At 45.4% G+C, this 19,954-nt stretch overlaps 1 protein-coding gene across 3 annotated transcripts in view; it reads left to right on the plus strand.

Moving 5' to 3' along the window:
• LOC101162268 (cyclic nucleotide-gated cation channel beta-3) overlaps positions 1–19,954 on the plus strand; it is a 45,729-nt gene that overhangs the window by 8,577 nt on the left and 17,198 nt on the right. For 2 of the 3 annotated variants that reach the window (XM_023953762.1, XM_023953763.1), the window contains exons 8-23: positions 722–736; positions 1,103–1,199; positions 3,187–3,211; positions 3,298–3,358; positions 3,485–3,579; positions 3,757–3,802; positions 7,555–7,584; positions 7,929–7,989; positions 8,073–8,100; positions 9,637–9,749; positions 10,585–10,682; positions 11,061–11,198; positions 11,275–11,316; positions 11,543–11,632; positions 17,962–18,175; positions 18,260–18,299. In XM_023953762.1, the coding sequence (XP_023809530.1) occupies positions 722–736; positions 1,103–1,199; positions 3,187–3,211; positions 3,298–3,358; positions 3,485–3,579; positions 3,757–3,802; positions 7,555–7,584; positions 7,929–7,989; positions 8,073–8,100; positions 9,637–9,749; positions 10,585–10,682; positions 11,061–11,198; positions 11,275–11,316; positions 11,543–11,632; positions 17,962–18,175; positions 18,260–18,299 (1,193 nt within the window). The remainder of the gene's footprint in view (positions 1–721; positions 737–1,102; positions 1,200–3,186; positions 3,212–3,297; positions 3,359–3,484; positions 3,580–3,756; positions 3,803–7,554; positions 7,585–7,928; positions 7,990–8,072; positions 8,101–9,636; positions 9,750–10,584; positions 10,683–11,060; positions 11,199–11,274; positions 11,317–11,542; positions 11,633–17,961; positions 18,176–18,259; positions 18,300–19,954) is intronic. The other variant, XM_023953764.1, reaches the window with a different exon arrangement.

The following is a 19,954-nucleotide window of genomic DNA, read 5'->3' on the forward strand; positions in this document are numbered from 1 at the left end:
AGACAGTGCTCTGAACCTTTTTTCTTCAATGATTTGTGATCTTCACTGGTGTCCATGGATTACATGAAATCTTTCCACCTTTATCCACCTTTGTCATGGTAGGGAGAACACCTCAATGGAAGGGGGGGTCATCTGGACCCCATAGGATAGCACAAGGGTTAAACATGTCAGGGTTAGTAAGGGGGGCGGATATGAGACGCAGGCACATTTTTGCGTGCAGCCTGACTGTCTGAAATGTGGAAATTAGCCAATCAGAGTGTAGTTTGTGTGAACATCCTGCGTGTGTCCTACCAGCACTTATGGTTCACGTGCACGCCCCGTGCATGTATGTCAGAAAGGACCCAGTACTCGCACCTCACTGACGACTAGTGTGGCGTAAGGACGGCGTGCGACAGCATCACCCGTTCATCATGAGTGCGTGGAGCTTCTATTGTCTTTAAAAATACCTCGCCTGACACGCACCACAATGGTACGTTCCATTTTCATGGCCGTGCGGGCCTCAAGACGCAGCTGTGCTCCCGCTAAGATGCCGCTCCTCTCTGTGACCCTCCACGGACCCGGACCACCCAAAACCCTGCAGAACCCGTGTGGGTTCATGAGGCTTTAAAGTTCACTGCTGTTCTATTAAATGATGTGATTTTACCTTTTTGTTTAAAAAGATCATTTAAGTTAACAAACTGACTAATCCTGATCCCCCTCCCTCCACCCCCATGGCCAACAGTAGACCTGAAGAAGAGTAAGTAACTGTTCCGCCAGAACAGGAAAGATGCCTAATAGTGAGCTGCAGTGCTTTTCCCCAAAGTACCAGTCTGCCAAATTATGAGCTGTAGTTTTCACCAACAGTGACTTAATGCCAAATAGTGATCCTCTTTGGTGGATTTGGTGCAAAAATAACGTCTTTGGTAAAAAATACGACATGCATGGAGTTTGTTAAAAAGCTGCTTCCTTCGATGCCAGCTAGTGTGCTGCATTTCCACCTGCAGGCTGCAGAACAGTGCACTGTGCAAACCCACCAGCAGGGTGCGCTTTGCTGAAGCCCCGACTGCAGCGCCCCCTTGTGCTTACGGTGGACTCTAAGGACTCATGAGAGCTCTCTCCTCAGAAAGGGGATGATGGCCTGGATCTCTCAGGGCTTGGAGAAGGTCGTTCCTCAGCCTGAGCTGAAGAGCAAAGAGCCCACGGCAGCGGAGCAGCCTCAGGTACGTCCACCTGAAGCTCCTCCTTCCAACTGTCACCTGAGAACAACCAGTGAGACCGCTCAGGGACCTGGTGGTACTGTCCAATTTGGGGTCTAGACCAACTGATGTGGTTCTCCCCCTGAGGGGGGTCAAATGTGGAGAAGGCGTTCCACCTCACTGGCCTTAGAACCCGTCATCCCGGTCCGCCTGTCGGTTCGGCGTTTACCAGCCGGGCTCATGAAGCCTTTGATGTCTAACTGGTTCTGATTCATTTCTGAGCTTCAGGCAGAAGAACCAGAATTTCTCTGCGTTCGGTTCTGGACCACACAGTTTTGATGGGAAATTACAGTTTCCATAGCAACTGTCCATGACCCACTGTCACCGTGACAACCTGAACAACGGATTTCAGGGCATGTAGACTGATGTTTGTGTCATCAGACAAAATCTGTCATTTTATAAAATCAGTCTGGAGACGTGAAAGTCCACATTTAAAATGTTACAAATCAAACACTTCCAAACAAAAAGCTCAAAGCTAAGGCTACGTTCACACTGCAGGCTGAAACCCAATTCTGATTTTTTTTTTTGCCCCTATGCGACCTGTATCTGATCTGTTCATGACAGTCTGAACGACACAGATCCGATCTTTTCTAATGCGACCTCCGTCTGACCGGCCAGGCCGCATGAATCCAACCCGTACGTCATTGAGACACTACAAACGTCATCATTCAGTGTTTAAGTTGGCAGGAACTAGAACATAAACATCAACCATGGCGGACGATGCTGCTGAGACCAGTCAGTGGAAGGGAAGCCAGGTCACCGACTGGATTCATGTTTGGGGTGACAGCTCTATTCAGGCCAAACTCCAGGGCTCTCATCGCAACCGGGCGGTTTTTGAAAATATTTCCAGTGAAATGGCCGAGCGTGGCGTTGAACCTTTCCCGCCATGACTCTCTCCTCTCTTACACACACACACGCGTGCGGCCCCAGCACACACACATCCCCATTCCACAACAGTGGGTCCAGACCATCCTGGCTCCAATGCCTTCTTAAAATGAGAAGATTGTAATTGTGCTGCTCCTTTGTGAAAATAAATGTAATAATTCAAAAGGAGCTGTTGAGTGTTGACAACACTGTTGTTGACGTCCATTGTTAATGTTAGCTACTTTCGCTTACGAGTGACGTCGTTCAACGTTGAGTACTCTTCTGCGCGTGCGGGTCACTTCTGGGTCACACGGTCACACAGGAGATCATAAAAATTCACATTTAATTGGAAATGTGAACGGCTTTGCAAAAAAAAGTCCGATTTTTTTTCAAAAAATCGAAGTTGAGCATTAAGCCCTGCAGTTTGAACTTAGCCTAAATGCGCTGAAAGGGATTTCTGTGTCAGTCTCTAATGTTCATCTGACTAAAAGGGGGCGGAGTCAAGGAATTTCTTGCGCTGCCATTTTATTGGTTTGTCTTTTTTCTTTTCACATTTTAGCTTTATTTTTTTAAATATTTATGAGAATTGTTTTTATTACAAACTGTTAGAATAACACGGGGGGGGGGGGGGTATGGGCGTGCTGAGAGCTTGGGGTGTCATATCCCTCCAAGCCCCTAAAATGTAGAGAAACCCCATACCATCATTATATCAGTTCACCTGTCCAGGTTTCTGTGTCTCATACTTTTAGGATGAATGCTCTTCCTGACTCTCTACCTGCTGCATTTACCGGGCTTTGGACGGGTACAACCAGAACACTGGTTTGTGCCCTGTTGAGGCTACATTTATCTTTTTTCTATGTCTGTCTGCCCGTCCAGCCTTACATTTTTTATTTTAGTTTTTTGTGGTTTTACTGTAAGTTTAACTCCATCATGCCATGATTTTTTTATTGACTAAAACCTGAATTATAATCTGATTTATTTTTGCTGACGATACAACAAAAGGAACCAAAAAAAGCCTTACGAGGTGACGATCTGTTTAAAGATGAGTTTGTACCAACTTTCCATTAACCTGGTTGTTTGTCCTCAGGTGCGTCAGACAGCGCCTCCTGCAGGTGAGCTCAGATGAGACTCGAGCTTCAGAAACTGCTCACCTGGTCAAAGGTGAATTCCTCTCCTGGTTTCTGTTTTTCACCTGCAGAATCTCAGGTCACAGCGAAGGAGGCGGAGACAGACCAAAGTGAGAAGTTAGGCCCGCCCAGGTGAGGGTTTGGTTTGTCATGAGTTCTTCAGACATGAAGCTGTGATGTTGTGAAGCAGACAATCCGTTTGCTCCCCTGTGATTGGATGAGTGATGACTGATGGTCCTGCTGGCCGTTGGTTTGTAGGATGATGGAGTGGATCAAACATGGAATCGAGAAGGTGGTTCCTCATCCGGAGAGTCACTGCAAGACGGAGACCAACGAGAAAACTGAAGCTAAAGGTGCTTCTACTTCGCTGTTCAGAGTCACTGATGATGATGATGATGATGATGATGATGATGATGATGATGATGATGATGATGATGATGATGATGATGATGATGATGATGATGATGATGATGATGATGATGATGATGATGAGCTTCAATTCCACTCGTGGTGTTTTTTGTTTGTTTCAGTGATAAAAGTTCCTGCTTCGGCTCCAAAACCTCCCTCAGAGACAGAGTGAGTGACGTGTTCAGTGATCTGTTGTTCATTTGTCATCGATGAAGCGAAAAAACACAAAACCACCAAAGTTCTGCTCAACGTCCAGAATTTCTCTGCAGGTTTCTTTCAGACAAACAAACATAGTGTTTTGACGTAGACGTGCTTTACCGGTCAGCTGCAGCCGTCTTCAGGAGGGTCACGTGACCATTTAGATGTGGAGTTGTTGGTTCTTCTCCAGAACCATGGTCAGGAGCAACAACATGGTCAGGAAGAGCAGGAAGCGAGTCGGTGCAGAATAAAGGCTAACACTTCTTAAAGTCCCGGTCCGATCACCTTTTGATCGATATTCAAAGCGTTCCCAGTGGGTGTTTAATGATGACGAAGCTGTTTCTAAACAAAATCAAACAACCTGTGTCGTTTTCTAGGACATAGTTTCTGCAGAGCGGCCTCTGAGTTGTGGGCGGGACAGTTAAGCCTAGTAGTTTCCACTGAGCAGTCTGGTCTGGTATTTTGAGCATTTTCGTTATAAAGTACATAAGCTGGACTCAATCGTACCATTTTTCTTTGGCCCTCTGTGATTGAAGGTCTATAGAAAAATGGAACGGACCGGTTAGGGCGGAGCTACCATTGATGTCGTTGATTGACTGACTGAAGGTCATTACGACACAAGAAAGCGTCTGAATTCCTCGTCGCCACCGCCATCTTCTCTCACACTACATTAAATGCTTCGTGTCTACGGAGAGCCAAGCTGGGAAAATGAGCTGCTGGATGAACGCCGTTGTTGTTGTTGTTGTTGTTGTTGTTAGCTTTTTGATTTGAATTTTTTGATTTGAAATGGTTTATTTCAAGCAATTAAGTAGAAATAATACACAACAGCAATATAAACATCAGTTATACATTCATATAGTAACTAATCAAACTTAGGATAATTAGACATATTAATAAATATTGCTTGAAAGGGAGTGGAAGGAAGCGAACTTATATAATCCCACCCCGATTATACTGTAACCATTTTATTACATGATTTATCAATATCCGGTTCCCAGTTTTTATCAGACAGAATTAAAAATCATAAGATATCGATAAAGCACATGACAAAGATGAATTACTTAAGTATTACGTCAAAAATAACTATTTTAGAAATCAACATGGCAAATGCAGATCAGTCATCTGAAATATATGCAGCTTATGTTACTTATAAAAGCCATTCATATGAATAAAACATAATACTATATTATTAAAGCAGACAACACTGTTTCAGGAATTTTCATAGCAAAAATTTCATCAAGTATCAAAAGTTAAAAACATGTGCAAAATTATGCTACATTAGGAAAGATTTTTGAATCAATTTTTCAATTTTTGGAGAAAGTGTAGTAATATCATTAAAAGTCAATCAATTTAACAATTTTCAATAAGTGATTAATCATTTGTTTTACTTTTTTTTTAAAATATTTTTTGTATTTTTTTTTTTTTTTTTTTTTATAATAAGGTAATGCCTTAGGGGGAAAGTAAAAAGGGTCCATAACTGTCGATTGTCCAAGGTTGGTATTTCTTCTTTTACTGATAACAGCTGATCTCCTGGGTTCAAAACAGAGTTTATAGTTCTCTTCGATGTTATGTCTGCAGACATTAGATTCAGGTCCATATCCTTCTTCAGCTGATATCAGCGACAGTGAAAGTTGAGGTCAAGTTGTCTGCAGGTCAGAACTCTGCTGTTATTCAGGTTACGTAAAGTGATGAATCCACGTGTCATATTTCTTGAAATTATTTGGCTCTTTGGTTTATTACTCCATGTTGTTTCAGACGACCGTGACCAAACACTTTTCAAAGTCTTTCATGGTGTTCACCACCAGAACCTTGGACCGGTCCTCTGGACCGAGTGGTTTGACGTAAATCCTGCAGCCTTTAACCCAAGTGTTCTCAATCTGCTTACGCTTCCTGAGAAGCCGTGCATGTTTTGAGATTTCAGCATTCCTTCTGGTCAGATGGTCGTTCAGATAAGCAGCCGAACCTTTCAGGTGTTTCCTTTGGTTCATCAAAGCTAGCTTGTGTTTGTGATTCACAAACCTGATGAGGATCGCTGGTTTATCCGTCTCCTTTCTCCTGGGGAGCAGGTGGCAGGTCTCGATGGTATTGAGATCCAGGGAAATCCCTTTAGATGTGAGAAATGAATGTATTTGCTGATCCAGAGACACAGCACCGATCTCCGTATTGGCACTGCTAGCTACGCTAGCGCTAGCATTAGCAGTGCTAGCTCGAGGCTTGATTGGTACTCCAGTGAGAAAGACATTATTCATCCTTACTTGATGTTCCACATCGTCCAGTCTTTTCTCCAGAATCTCGACCTGGTTTTCTCGCTGCTCGTTTTGAGCCCGAAATCTTCGGAACTCTTCCATCATCTCCCAGAGCGGTGTTAGCTTAGCCGACACTTGTTCCATAAAACTTTTCAGCGTTTCTTGAATAATGTCAAGAGTCTTTTTGAGTTCTTCATATTCCTGGGGTTTCTTCGGGGGCATGGTCAGCTCTCTTTTTTGAAAATCAACCTTTTAAGTAATTTGAAGATAGTTGTATTCGCAGAGAGGCACGCCACGCGTCCTGCCGTGTAACCCGGAACCGGAACAGACGGTTCAAACCACACGCGCCAGGACGGTCCAACTTTGAGTGGAAAAACACTCACCTGATTTGCCTGGACCATTCTAAACCGGACCGCACCATCCAGTGGAAACGAGGCTTAGAGTGGAGAAAACCTGCGCTCATTTCCCATCATCCCTTTTACACGCTCACCCGCTAGCTTACAGCCCCTCACACCTCCAACCTAACATTAGCGGTGGAACAAAAATGGCAGCAGCCTCAGATCTATCCATCCGTCCAGTTCTGATCCAGATTCCAGCTCAGACCAGGAAAACAAAGACGTTGATGGATCTGTCTGTCTGACAGTGGAGGATCAGAATGGAGCAGAGCAGGAAGCTGGTGGCCCACAGAGTAGTTTGTACATAAAAAGCTTTTTAAACTTCACTGTTTTGTCTGCTCCTGATTTACAACAATCTGGATGAAGACATCCTCAGAAATATATTTTAAGCCTAATTTTCTTTAAACATGTCATCCATCATCAGACAAATGCTACAAGAACATGTTAAAAACACCACTAAACACAATTTCCATGGGAGTGGTTTTAAATAGTTCAATAATGTTCATAGTTTCTGTATTATTAACTAACTTCTTCTGTAATCAGACACAGTTGTGTTCTTTTTCACATACCTGACATGTTTTGATGGACGTGTTTTAAAACATGTCAGGTATGTTGAAACACAACTGTGTCTGATAACAGAAGAAGTCCGTGGTCTTTATAGTCCAACTGACCTGAAGAACAGAATCCTGTAAGAATGTGACCTGGATAAAGGAGAACCTTCACTGAAGGATGATGCAGTAAAACTCCTTCAAGGATTACAACTTTTTCAAGTAAATGGAGATTATTTATGTCCGGATCTGTATTTTAGCCTTTTGCTAACAACAGTAATAAACAACTGACCAAAAAACCTGAGGGTCTTCACAGACTCAGAGTCACCAGCGTTCATCTGAACCTGTTCCACATCCTTGTGGGTGAAAGTTCTTGAGTAGAGGATGCAGAGAACCGCAGGCCCAGCTTAGTCGTTCTGAGGTCTGAGGATTGTGGAGCCCAAAAGGAGGAAACTAGGATGTAGAAACAAAGAACAGAAGGAAGCTTCCAGCTGTGTCCGTCGTCTGAAACGATTGTTTTCTTCTCCTCTCAGGCTCACCAATGAAGCAGAGCAGCAGCCAAAGTAGGTGGAACTGTTCCTGTTTCATGAAATAAATGCAGCTTGAGAAGCTTCACTGACAGCATGGTTGGGTCTGCTGAGTGTCCGGTCAGGGATTCAAACCCCTGGCCGGACACTCATTGTGACTTGGGGCTTAACCCTTTACTTCATGTTGGCCTGATGGTGGAGGTCCTCTTGGTGGAGGAGAGGACGGCCATTGGGCGGATGGTTGGATGGGGCGGGGCCATTCTCCCCCTTCAGCTGTTTCTGTTTGCAGATTTTTAGGATATTAAATCTTCTCCGCTAAACGAGGTGATGCTGACTGTAACCATGACAGTAAAGCTTCCTCTTCCTCTTGTCTCTTTGAGTATGATGGGCTGGATCGTCAGTGGGATCGGCCGCATGCTGCCTCAGCCAGTCCTGAAGCCGGTAAGTGTCCCGCCACCCTCAAGCATGGCGTTCTTCAGGTCAGGTGACCGTCTCTGACCATCTCACTGGTTTCTGTGCTGCAGGACGCAGGAAGTGACGAGGTGCAGACGAGTAAGTACAACACTGTCACCGCTGCCCTCCTCGGCTGGCCTTCGGGTGGGGTCACCCATGAGCGCCAATCTTTCTCTTCGTGCAGCCCGCAGAGACGAGCTGATTGGTTGGTTGTAGCAGACAGTGTCAGCGCTGAGGTGGACTCTAACCGGGCTGCTCTTCTCCTTCTGTTTCAGGAAGGAAAGGAAAGCAGAGCCCCTTAAAATAAAAGGAGAAGACAGCCCGGGACAGAGTCGCTCACGCTGACACTGAGGGACAGGCGGACGTCGTGGTCCGGTCCTGTCCAGCTCGTATGCTGCGCTGCTTTCACGCCGCTCTCAGCTTTGACGCTTCGCAAACTGTAAAATGTGGACTTTATGTGGCATTCAGCTTAGGAAGATGCGTGATCATGGAACACTGAGCTGCTGCGGGACGTTTTCAAACTGCTTTGACTCCAGCGGGCTGCATGTTCAGCTGGAGGCCGCAGAGCTGTAGTTCCACCGAGCTGCTTCTGTTCTGAAAGGTTTTGGCTGATCTGAGGACAGCAATGCAGGAAAATAAAGGCCCTGTTGGAGAAAAAAACAAACCATGTGGTGATTTTGTCTAAACCAGCCAACCAACCAACCAGTCAGTCAACCAACAAAACAATCAGTTTGTTTAGCACTCAACCCATCTTTCATCCATCTGCCCATCAGTGAAAGTTCTCATTCATCCAGGTGACGTCCTGTGGTTGAGGAATGTTTGTGTTTTTCTTGTTTAATACCATCCATCCACCAATGTAGCCATCCATCTATTAGCTTTCCATCCAACATTCATTTCTTCAACAGTTAACCTATTCATCTGTCCATCCACTTATCCATTTATTCAACCATTTCCTCATTAAACATGCAGCAGCTACAGACCCGTTTCAATAAACATGTTTCGCGGCCCTCCCATCCATCAATCAATGGCCATTGATGACGCCCACAAGTGGCTATAAGTCTTAAAGTGGGTTTAAGTGCAGTTGTTATGATCATCACTAACCATAATGCTAACAGTGGGTTCTCAAGCATTAGCGTTGATGACGTTGGCGTTGAAAGCGGTCAACAAAAGGTTCACATTCCCGTCCGACCTGCTCCAACTGGCGTCCATTCCAGTACGAGGGAACAGTTGAACCCCACTTATAATCACCGTTATCTTCCCCAAGTGACACCCCCACCGCGCCAGAGTAAACAGGAAGTCGCCTGCATTCAACTAAACAGACAGTTTTGGCTCCTACATGACCTGCTGCATCCGTCCCATTCTCCTATCGATTCGCCCCTACGTTGATGGATGACTGTGTGGTTTATTTGTTCCAATAGAAATATCTCACTGTAAAATGTTGTTCGTTCAACCTTTTCTACTGTATAAAGATGTTAATGAAAGGATTTCCCTTTTTCCTAAAGATTGTTAGTGTAGTAGCTCCCGTTGAGTTCATAGAAGTTGGACAATGAAAGCTGGGGCCTTAAATGGACCGCACAAGGAACACACGTGTCCAGATTATCACCCGGCTGGTCTCTGCTGTCATGTTGTGCTCAGTCAGCATCATTCAGAAGAACACAGACCTGCTGCTCGAGGACGTGGAAGAAGATGAAGCCAAGAAGGGGAAAGAAGAGCCCAAACCGAGAAGCAATCAGCCGCCGTCCAAAAAGGTGCCTGAAAATAAAACTGTTAGTTTGAACACAGATGACATCAGAATGTAACCTGTTCATAGCAGATTAAATGTCCTAAAACAGCTTTAAAAGGTTCTGTTAGTTTCATGATCCTACAGAAGACACTAGAACTTCAGGTTTGGATCTCTAGAAAATCTTGAAAAATGATGACGCGCTCTGTGGTCAGCCATCCTTCTGTCAAAATAAAAGAGAAATTAACGCAGATGGAGAACTACATGCAAACATTCTGCTGATATGCTTTCTGTTGTGGTCCACCTCTGGTGTAGTGACTCCAAAGCAGACAGAGATGTTGTAATCCTCTGCCAGTGTGACGTCACCTCCAGCAGCTTTAAGGTTGTCCTGCGGTTGTTGAGGTCCTGAACTCTCAGCCACACCCATCATTTATTATTCCTTCTGACAAACCAAAAAGATAAAAATAAGACTCCATTCTGTTTTGTATATTTTAAAAAGTAACTTCCTAAAAATATCTAATTAAGTGTGAACAGTTTTACTGTGAAATGTTTCAGTCAGAGTCTCATTTGATGCCTTTCCAGAGTTTTATCCCATTCAGCTTCTGCTTTGGGAATTTGCCGTTTTTTCTTTGAGAAGCACTTTGGGATCATCATTTTTGTGAAGGAATTGAATCCATTTAACCTCAGACTGTAGAGATGGAGACACGACAGCCCAGTCAGCTGACTGGCACCACCATCAAGCAAAGTAAAACCTGCTTAGATCCAGATCATCATTGGAACGCGTTCATTTCAAGAACTTGATTCCGTTTCTGGAGCTTTTTTGTCCTGAAGTGCAGTCAGCAAATGTTTGTGAATGGTTTCAGATGGACGATGCAGAGACGCAGGTGGATCAGCTGACTCCTCTGGTGGACAGCATCAAGAGAGAAGCTGGGGAGGTGGTCCTCGCTCATATGGAGGAGAGGTCAGCAGCTCTTCATCTTTTGAACAAGCCAAGAGACAATATTTGAAGTTATAAAAACCTGTTTAGCTCATCGTGGTCCGTCGTACCAGACTGCACATGGAACAAACTGGGATTGCTGTTCTTGCAAACGTCTTTTGGCGGTAAAAATATCTTCTTTTATTTATTATGACACTCGTTGACTCAAGGTGGCGCCTTTACAAGGGTTAGAGACCAAATCCTTAACATACTTTTCTCATGTCTGGTTGTGGAGAATGAATGCACCAATTTTCAAACATCAGTTTTCCTTTGTGTCCATGTGTAAGGAGCTGATTTTTTTTAGATGCACGGCTTTGCAGATGACACACTAGTATGCATAAATGGAGTTTGTCTCGGTTTCAGGCTGCAGCAGGAGCGTCTGGAGGCAGCTCGAGTTGCAGAGGAGATGGCCAGGAAAGCAGCTGAAGAGGCCGTTCGACAGCTGGAAGTCGAGCAATCGGCAAAGATTGTCATTGAAACACTTCCAGAGCCCAATGACCAGTGAGTCCAAAATGTTGGACAGAAAAGGGGATCAGAGAAAAACCTTGAGCTGAGTTTGTGTTGTTGCCTGGAACAGGTTGCCCAACATCCTGGAGGAAGACAATGAAGATGAACCAGAGTAAGTCTGACTTTCAGAGATTCTCCTCGCTGCTCTTTGCAGATTCCATCAAAGATCTGAAATGTTCTATCAGTTCATGAGGTCAGTTTTTGGCGGATAGTAAGAATTTGGTTTGGCAACCCAGAGTCGAAGGTTTGCGGGGAAAAATCTGAATGTGGTTAAGCGTGATGAGTTGAACCGTCTGGCTGGTATTCACTTACCTTCTTGGTTGTGTTCATTCGCACAGGCTTCAAAACCTGCAGGAGGACAGTGAAGGAAGCCAAAACAAAAATTCAGAGGAAAATAAAATTCAGGAGGAGGATAAAATCATGGATCTGTAAGTTGGTTAGATGAGGGCTTGAAACAGCTGCAAGGCTGTGGTAGAACAGCAACAGAGGCGCCAGTGTCTGCCGCTACTCTTTCTGCTTGTTCTTAGATGCCATCAGGCCTGCTGTTGATTTATGGCTTTTAGAAGAAGCTGAAGCCCCGCCCTTTCCTAGGCTGTCATCAGATTACCAGAAAATCTGTGAGTCAGGGAGGACTTTGCATCCTTTAGGAGTTTTGTCCACATAGCTAAGGTATTGGAGTCGTGGTGGTGGTGGTGGGGGGGGTTTAACCCTAACCCAGACACTGGTTTGGGTGGTGCTCAGTCCTGTGCTAAAGGTGACGATTATCCAAAGAGTTGATCAGATGACTAGAATCAGGAACCAGGAAAAGTCCAGTCTTTTACCGGAGGTGGTTTCAGTACCATAAGATCTAGCCACAGGGGTTGCAAGCCAGTAACTTCTGTGCCAGTCCCAAGCCCGGATAAATAGAGAGGGTTGCGTCAGGAAGGGCATCCGGCGTAAAAATTGCCAAAATAACCATGCGAATCATCCACAACACTTTAGACATACCGGATCGGTCGAGGCCCGGGTTAACAACGACCGCCACCGATGCTGTTAACCTACAGGGTGTCGGTGGAAATTTGACTACTGTTGGTGGAAGAAAGAGGGGAGGCAGAAGGGTCCGTGGCCAGAGAGAGAAGGGAAAAGGCAGGAACATAGGTTTGAGAATAGGGACTCTTAACGTTGGCACAATGACAGGGAAAGGCAGAGAGCTGGCAGACATGATGGAGAGAAGGAAGGTAGATGTACTGTGTGTGCAGGAGACAAGGTGGAAGGGCAGCAAGGCACGTAGTATTGGAGGAGGATACAAACTTTTCTATCATGGTGTTGATAGGAAGAGAAACGGGGTAGGAGTGATTCTGAAGGGGGAGTTTGTAAACAGTGTTCTAGAGGTGAAAAGAGTCTCAGACAGGATGATGAGCCTAAAGTTAGAAATTGAAGGGGTGATGGTGAATGTAGTCAGTGGGTATGCGCCACAGGTTGGCTGTGAGTTAGAAGTGAAGGAGAGATTCTGGAGTGAGTTGGATGAGGTCGTAGAGAGTATCCCCAGAGGAGAGAGAGTTGTTATTGGAGCAGACTTTAATGGGCATGTTGGTGAGGGCAACAGAGGTGATGAGGAGGTGATGGGCAGGTTTGGTGTGAAGGAAAGGAATCTGGAGGGACAGATGGTGGTGGACTTTGCGAAGAGGATGGAAATGGCTGTAGTCAACACTTACTTCCAGAAGAGAGAGGAACATAGAGTGACATACAGAAGTGGAGGTAGGAGTACTCAGGTGGACTACATCCTATGCAGACGAGGTCATTTGAGAGAGGTTAATGACTGCAAAGTGGTGGTAGGAGAGAGTGTAGCCAGACAGCACCGCATGGTGGTGTGTAAGATGACTCTGGAGGTCAGGAAGAAGAAGAGAGGGAAAACAGAAAAGAAGACCAAGTGGTGGAAGCTACAGAATGAAGAAACTTGTGAGGAATTTAGGCAGAAGTTGAGGCAGGTTCTGGGTGGTCAGGATGAGCTTCCAGATGACTGGGAAACTACAGCAGAGATTATCAGGGAAACAGGTAGGAAGGTGCTAGGTGTGTCATCTGGAAAGAGGAAAGACGGTAAAGAGACTTGGTGGTGGAATGAGGAAGTACAGGAATGCGTCCAGAGGAAGAGGTTGGCTAAAAGGAAGTGGGATGTAGAAAGGACTGAGGAAGGTAGACAGGAGTACAAGGAAGCGCAGCGTAGAGTGAAGAGAGAGGTGGCAAAGGCCAAACAGAAAGCTTACGATGAGCTATATGACAGGTTAGACACAAAGGAAGGAGAGAAGGACTTGTACAGGCTAGCCAGACAGAGAGACAGAGATGGGAAGGACGTGCAACAGATAAGGGTGATTAAGGACAGAGACGGAAAGGTGCTAACAACCCAGGAGAGTGTACAGAAAAGATGGAAGGAGTATTTTGAGGAGCTGATGAACGAGGAAAATGACAGGGAAAGAAGGGAGGAAGATGTGGTTGTTGTGGAGCAGGAAGTAGCAGAGATTGGAAAGGATGAGGTTAGGAAGGCTCTGAAAAGGATGAAGAGCGGAAAGGCCGTTGGTCCTGATGACGTTCCTGTGGAGGTATGGAAGTGCTTAGGAGAGACAGCAGTGGAATTTCTAACAAGGTTGTTTAATAGGATTTTAGAGAGTGAGAAGATGCCTGAGGAATGGAGGAGAAGCGTTCTGGTTCCGATCTTTAAGAACAAGGGTGACACGCAGAACTGCAGCAACTATAGAGGAATAAAGTTGATGAGCCACACAATGAAGCTGTGGGAAAGAGTAGTGGAAGCCAGGCTTAGGAAGAAGGTGGAGATCTGTGAGCAGCAGTATGGTTTCATGCCCCGTAAGAGCACCACTGATGCCATTTTTGCTTTGAGAATGTTGATGGAAAAGTACAGAGAAGGTCAGAAGGAGCTGCATTGTGTGTTCGTAGATTTAGAGAAGGCGTATGACAGGGTGCCGAGGGAGGAGCTGTGGTACTGTATAAGGTCGTCTGGAGTGGCAGAGAAGTATGTCAGAGTAGTTCAGGACATGTATGAGAGAAGTATGACGGTGGTGAGATGTGCTGTAGGTCAGACAGAGGAGTTCAAGGTGGAGGTGGGACTACACCAAGGATCAGCTTTGAGTCCTTTTTTGTTTGCTATGCTGATGGACAGGCTGACAGACGAGGTAAGACAGGAATCTCCCTGGACAATGATGTTTGCGGATGACATTGTAATTTGCAGTGAGAGTAGAGAGCAGGTGGAGGAACAGCTAGAGAGGTGGAGGTTTGCTCTGGAAAGAAGAGGCATGAAGGTCAGTCGTAGTAAGACAGAATACATGTGTCTGAACGAGAGGGATCAAGGTAGAAGCGTTAGGTTACAGGGGGCTGAGGTGAAGAAGGTGCAGGAGTTTAAGTACTTGGGGTCAACAGTTCAGTGTGATGGAGAGTGTGGAAAAGAGGTGAAGAGGCGAGTGCAGGCAGGTTGGAGCGGGTGGAGGAAAGTGTCAGGAGTGTTGTGTGACAGAAGAGTGCCAGCAAGACTCAAAGGAAAGGTGTACAAGACAGTGGTGAGACCAGCTCTGCTCTATGGGTTAGAGACGGTAGCAGTGAGACAGAGACAAGAGGCTGAGATGGAGGTAGCGGAGATGAAGATGTTGAGGTTCTCCTTAGGAGTGACCAGGTTAGACAGGATAAGGAACGAGTACATCAGAGGGACGGCTCATGTTGCCTGTGTTAGCGACAAAGTCAGAGAAGCCAGACTGAGATGGTTTGGACATGTTCAGAGGAGGGATAGTGGATATATTGGTAGAAGGATGTTGGAGATGGAGCTGCCTGGCAGGAGGGCAAGAGGACGGCCAAAGAGGAGATACATGGATGTCTTAACAGAGGACATGAAGTTGGCTAATGTTAGGGTAGAAGATGTCCATGATAGAGTGAGGTGGAAAAGGATGATTCGCTGTGGCGACCCCTGATGGGAAAAGCCCAAAGAGAAAGAAGAATTTATTTATCATGACATCTTTATTTAAAGCTTCCTAACTTTTTTTACGGGTTTTTTATATTCTTATATTTCTTTTTTCTTTTACTAATCCTTGATGTTTACCTCTTTTTGACTGAGCTTGAATCTTGTAGTTTTATTGTTTGTGTTGCTTTAATTGCTGAGCTTTCTGAGTCAGTCAATCTGAAACTCCGACCTGTAGTCCAGCGCCTGGTAAGAAAGCTCACCAAGACCTCTGGTTCCAGAGGGAACCAAAGACAACCAGACAGACAGACTTGTTTTCTTATTGAAAAGCAAAGATTTATTGCAGACAATAGCAAAAGCAGCTAGCTCCATAACAGCACTTAGCAGTAGAAACGTGTCCGCTTCACAAAAACTTTGCCCAAGATAAAGTTCACAGATAAGAACAAGGATTAGAACAATGATTACATGACACTTCCAAAAAAGACTTTGCCTGTTGTGGGCCAATGGGTCTATGCTCTAAAGACTATGGAAGACACAGTAGACCACACTGTGAACATTGGGTCTCTAGTGACAGTGATCTACACACAAAACCCAGGACAGGAAATACAATCCCGAATACAAGCGGCTGAAATGAGCTTCCTCCGTAGGGTGGCTGGGCGCTCCCTTAGAGATAGGGTGAGAAGCTCGGTCACCCGCGGGGAGCTCGGAGTAGAACCGCTTCTCCTCCACATCGAAAGGAGCCAGCTGAGGTGGCTCGGGCATCTATTCCGGATGCCCCCTGGACGCCTCCCTCGAGAGGTGTTCCGGGCATGTCCCACTGGGCGGAGGCCCCGGGGAAGACCCAGGACACGCTGGAGAGACTACGTCTCTCGGCTGGCCTGGGAACGCCTCGGGAACCCCCCAGAGGAGCTGGAGGAAGTGGCTGGGGTGAGGGAAGTCTGGGCATCTCTGCTCAGTCTGCTGCCCCCGCGACCCGGTCCCGGATAAGCGGAGGAAGATGGATGGATGGATGGATGGAGGATAAGGCAATCAGTAAATATCACATGTTCAGAGGAGGGATAGTGGATATATTGGTAGAAGGATGTTGGAGATGGAGCTGCCTGGCAGGAGGGCAAGAGGACGGCCAAAGAGGAGATATATGGATGTCTTAACAGAGGACATGAAGTTGGCTAATGTTAGGGTAGAAGATGTCCATGATAGAGTGAGGTGGAAAAGGATGATTCGCTGTGGCGACCCCTGATGGGAAAAGCCGAAAGAGAAAGAAGAAGAGGTTTCAGTACCATAAGATGTTAGCTGACGGACAGGCGGGCAGGGGCTGACAGAAACGGTCTTTAATTAAGTCAGGGGGGGGTGCAGATGGTTGCAGGTGTGTCAGGAGTTCCTGAACCGAACCAATAATTCAGCAAACCAGTAAAGAAGAGGAGAAAAAATGGGAGAAATGAGCCGAAGAGGAAGAGAGAGGGGCTGGAAGTCGCCAACCTGTGACAGCTGGACTCTGGTGAACGATGGTCAAACAGCAGTACAGGACCTGACTGGACAGCAGCTCTCAGTTTTATTGATAAGGTGATCCAGGTTTACACTGGAGCATAGACCTGAAGTAGAGGAGAAGTGTGAAACTGCCTAAACGGATAACCGGTTCTCTCTGGAGGATCTAACAGGAAGGTCTGTCTGGAGAACGCGGCCTCCGTGGAGTTTGATGTTTAACGTGGTGAAAGTGACTAAAACTGTTTCTCTACTGGTGGGCTAGTCTGAACGTGACAGCTGTCACTCAGCTGATTCAGCATGCAGTGTCCTCTGGTACATCAGTTAGCTGATAATACCAGAATGATCTGTTGTTTGTTCTTGTATTTGTTGTGTTTTACGCTGTAAGTTGGGAAGGGGTTTCTCTTGATGACCTAACTCAAAATTATAAAAAAGCTGGGGGGTGGGGGGTGTAATCAGCTGATTTGTGGCCCATCCTCTACAGAAACCGTTTCCGTCTTGGTTGACGGCAGGACGTTTATTTTATTGGAGAAACTGTGAAGCCAGTTTGGAGATGAGATCTGGTTTCTAACCATCAACAGACTGTTGTTGTGATTTTGGGCTATACAAATAAAATTGAATTGATTACCTTCTGTTTACCTTCATTGAGTAATTTTCTACATTTTCCATTTTCTGCCAGAAAGTCCTTCAGTTTTTTTTGTTTTACTTGGTCTTGAAAGACGACTGGGCCAAATAGATTCTGTGGAGTCTTTATTCAGTTCAACAGCCGTAATTCCTGCTTTGTTTGATGAAAACAGTGAGGATGTTTTTGCACCCACGAAGCTTTAGATTAGAAAGACGTGGGGCTTCTGAAAGGGACCCCACCTAGAGGCTAATGTGGCTCTTGCACACGGGTAGATGCTTGTAGATGCTCAGTAAGTCTTAAAGGTTTTTAGGAAGATGGACTCGCTTTCAGGAGATTCACTGAAAGAAGATGAATGCTGTACGTCTAACAATCTCTGAGCTGAAAAGATAATGAGTCTTTAGTTCTACATGAACAGAAAACACTTCAAAAAACAAACAAACAATTGTTTCTCAATTGGCACTCAACAAGATTACCCAGAATCCATCATTCTGAAACAGAAATTGGTTTTGATCATTAGCTTCGAGTAGCTTGGAGTAGGAGGGGCTTAAATGTTGACCATTATCATCTTCATTATATTATTAAAGATCTTTCAAACCAACCTAAACTCGTCCCCACGGGGGGGGGGGTCTTCACTAGATCAAGGAAAACTGCAGATCAACGTCCTCCTCTTCGACAGCTTTTCCATGTTTGGTTTTTGTCCTTTGCTTCTCGAGATGCTTGGTGGACATCTGCCCGGCTGATGATGATGGTAGAGCTCTGACTCAGGCGCATAAGGCAGGATGTGCCCCGCCCACTGAAGCAGAAGACCAAGTCGCCCCTTCCTCTACAGATGTGGAGCCAGCATCTGAAAGCAGAGACCTCGAGAGTCCCGTCACCCAACAGCCAGAGCCCCAGCCTGCAGAAGCCCCTCCCTCTACCACTGAGAAGGTGCGTCCTGCACTCTGATTGGCTGGAAGTAGAAGAGGAACAATCGTTCCATTAAAGATGGCGGTGATGTTTTTTTCTTCTCAGATCAGCGCAGCAGAGCCTGCAGAACAAGCTGGATGTGGAGGTGAGAGCTGAAAAGACCTTTTGACCCAAAGACCCAACAAAGATCTAAGTTCTGGAGATGTTTCCGTAGTTTTTGTGATTTCCACACTTTTGTTGTTGTGATGAGTTTGATGGAGGAGGAAGGTTCTGTTTCTGACCCGCCTGGTCCTGTACGGTTCTCATGTTCTTCCCGATCTTTCTCCATCCAGTTCCTGACATTTGTGCTCCCGTAAGAAGCTTTCTGCTTCAGTTCCCGCTCGTTGCTGAGTGCTTGGAGAGCTGCAAGAAGCTGATGCACGACCACAAGCTCCACCCCCCCACGCTATCCACGCCGGCCCCGCCTCCAGACCTCGCTAAGCTGACCCAGCGGCTTTCGCAGCTCAGCAAGCAGGCCCAGCAGCACTGCAGGAACGTCTGCAGCCGCTTCGCTTGCCTCACCTCCCAGCATGCTCAGCAGCCTTAACCCCACCTTGTTTTTCCAGCTCACAACCACCAACGTGCCAAAGCTAGCAGACACAACCTCCTTGAAATCAATCCCATGATCCTCTGCAGTCCCGCTTCAAGCATGCTACAGTAATGTGCGCTGTCACTGGCTTTGCTGTTCGCTTTAATGCTCAGTTATGTGAAAGAAAACTTCTGAAGGGGTTTTTAAACGAGCTGAAGGTCAAACGTGACATCACTGTGTCAGGACGGTTTATGTGGGGCGCCGCTTTCACTCCAGATGAAGAACCAATGAGTGCTCAACAGCTGCAACCCATCACGTGTTACACTCAACACGCTGACAAAAGATCACAGGATCATCTGCATAAAAACGTTACCTTTCACTTCACAAATGAAAACCACAGAGAAGAATGTAAACGTCCGTCAGGAGCCAGATCACCTACATCCTCCTAAAGCGAGCTGGTCTCCAGACTTTATAGAAACACATCAAATAATATCCCTTCTGTCCTTTATGGTGAAATGAATCTGCCGTTAATTTACAGGAAGTTCCTAAAAGCTTGTATTTATAATAACATAGAAAAACCTCCATATTCTAACACTTTAAAGAACTCAAATGGATGGAAATGATCTGATTTCTCAAACTTCTAATTGCAGAAAAACTAATTTTTTGATTAAATAACCAATTCTTGTAGAAGCAGTTACGACGGTTCTGAGGTTTGCCCATTTTTAGTGAAGTCAAAGAGGGATTTTAGACTCAAAAACCCAAGTTTAATCACGTGGAAGCAAATAGGGTCTTATTTTGTTTCATTTCTTGATAAATATTTTGTGGAATTAGGAAAAGAAAAGTTAGAAATCTATTTGCTTTGTAAAAAAAAAATACACATTAAAATAACGACGTAATCGTCTGCAAACATAGTAACTTCAAATCCTCATTTACTTTCTTTACAAATCTTTGTGTCCCTTAGACTAAATTCTGTCTGAAAAATATAAAAACGGTGGATGTGCAGTCCGGTCAGGTGACCTTAGGTTTTTTTCCAGCTTTATGGTTGTAATTCTGCATCATCAGGAAATCATCGTATGGTTTAACACAATGACTGTATCAGAGAACTGGACTGAGTGACACCTCCCCCCCCGTCCTTCTAAACAGGAAGTACCTGTTGCCTCAGAGAAGCGAGTTCTATAGAGAAGAAATGTTTTTTATAATCCTAATTTTTTTACATTTTTTCTGTAGTTCAA

The sequence above is a fragment of the Oryzias latipes genome, chromosome 3, assembly GCF_002234675.1.
Source record: "Oryzias latipes chromosome 3, ASM223467v1".
NCBI lineage: Eukaryota > Metazoa > Chordata > Actinopteri > Beloniformes > Adrianichthyidae > Oryzias > Oryzias latipes.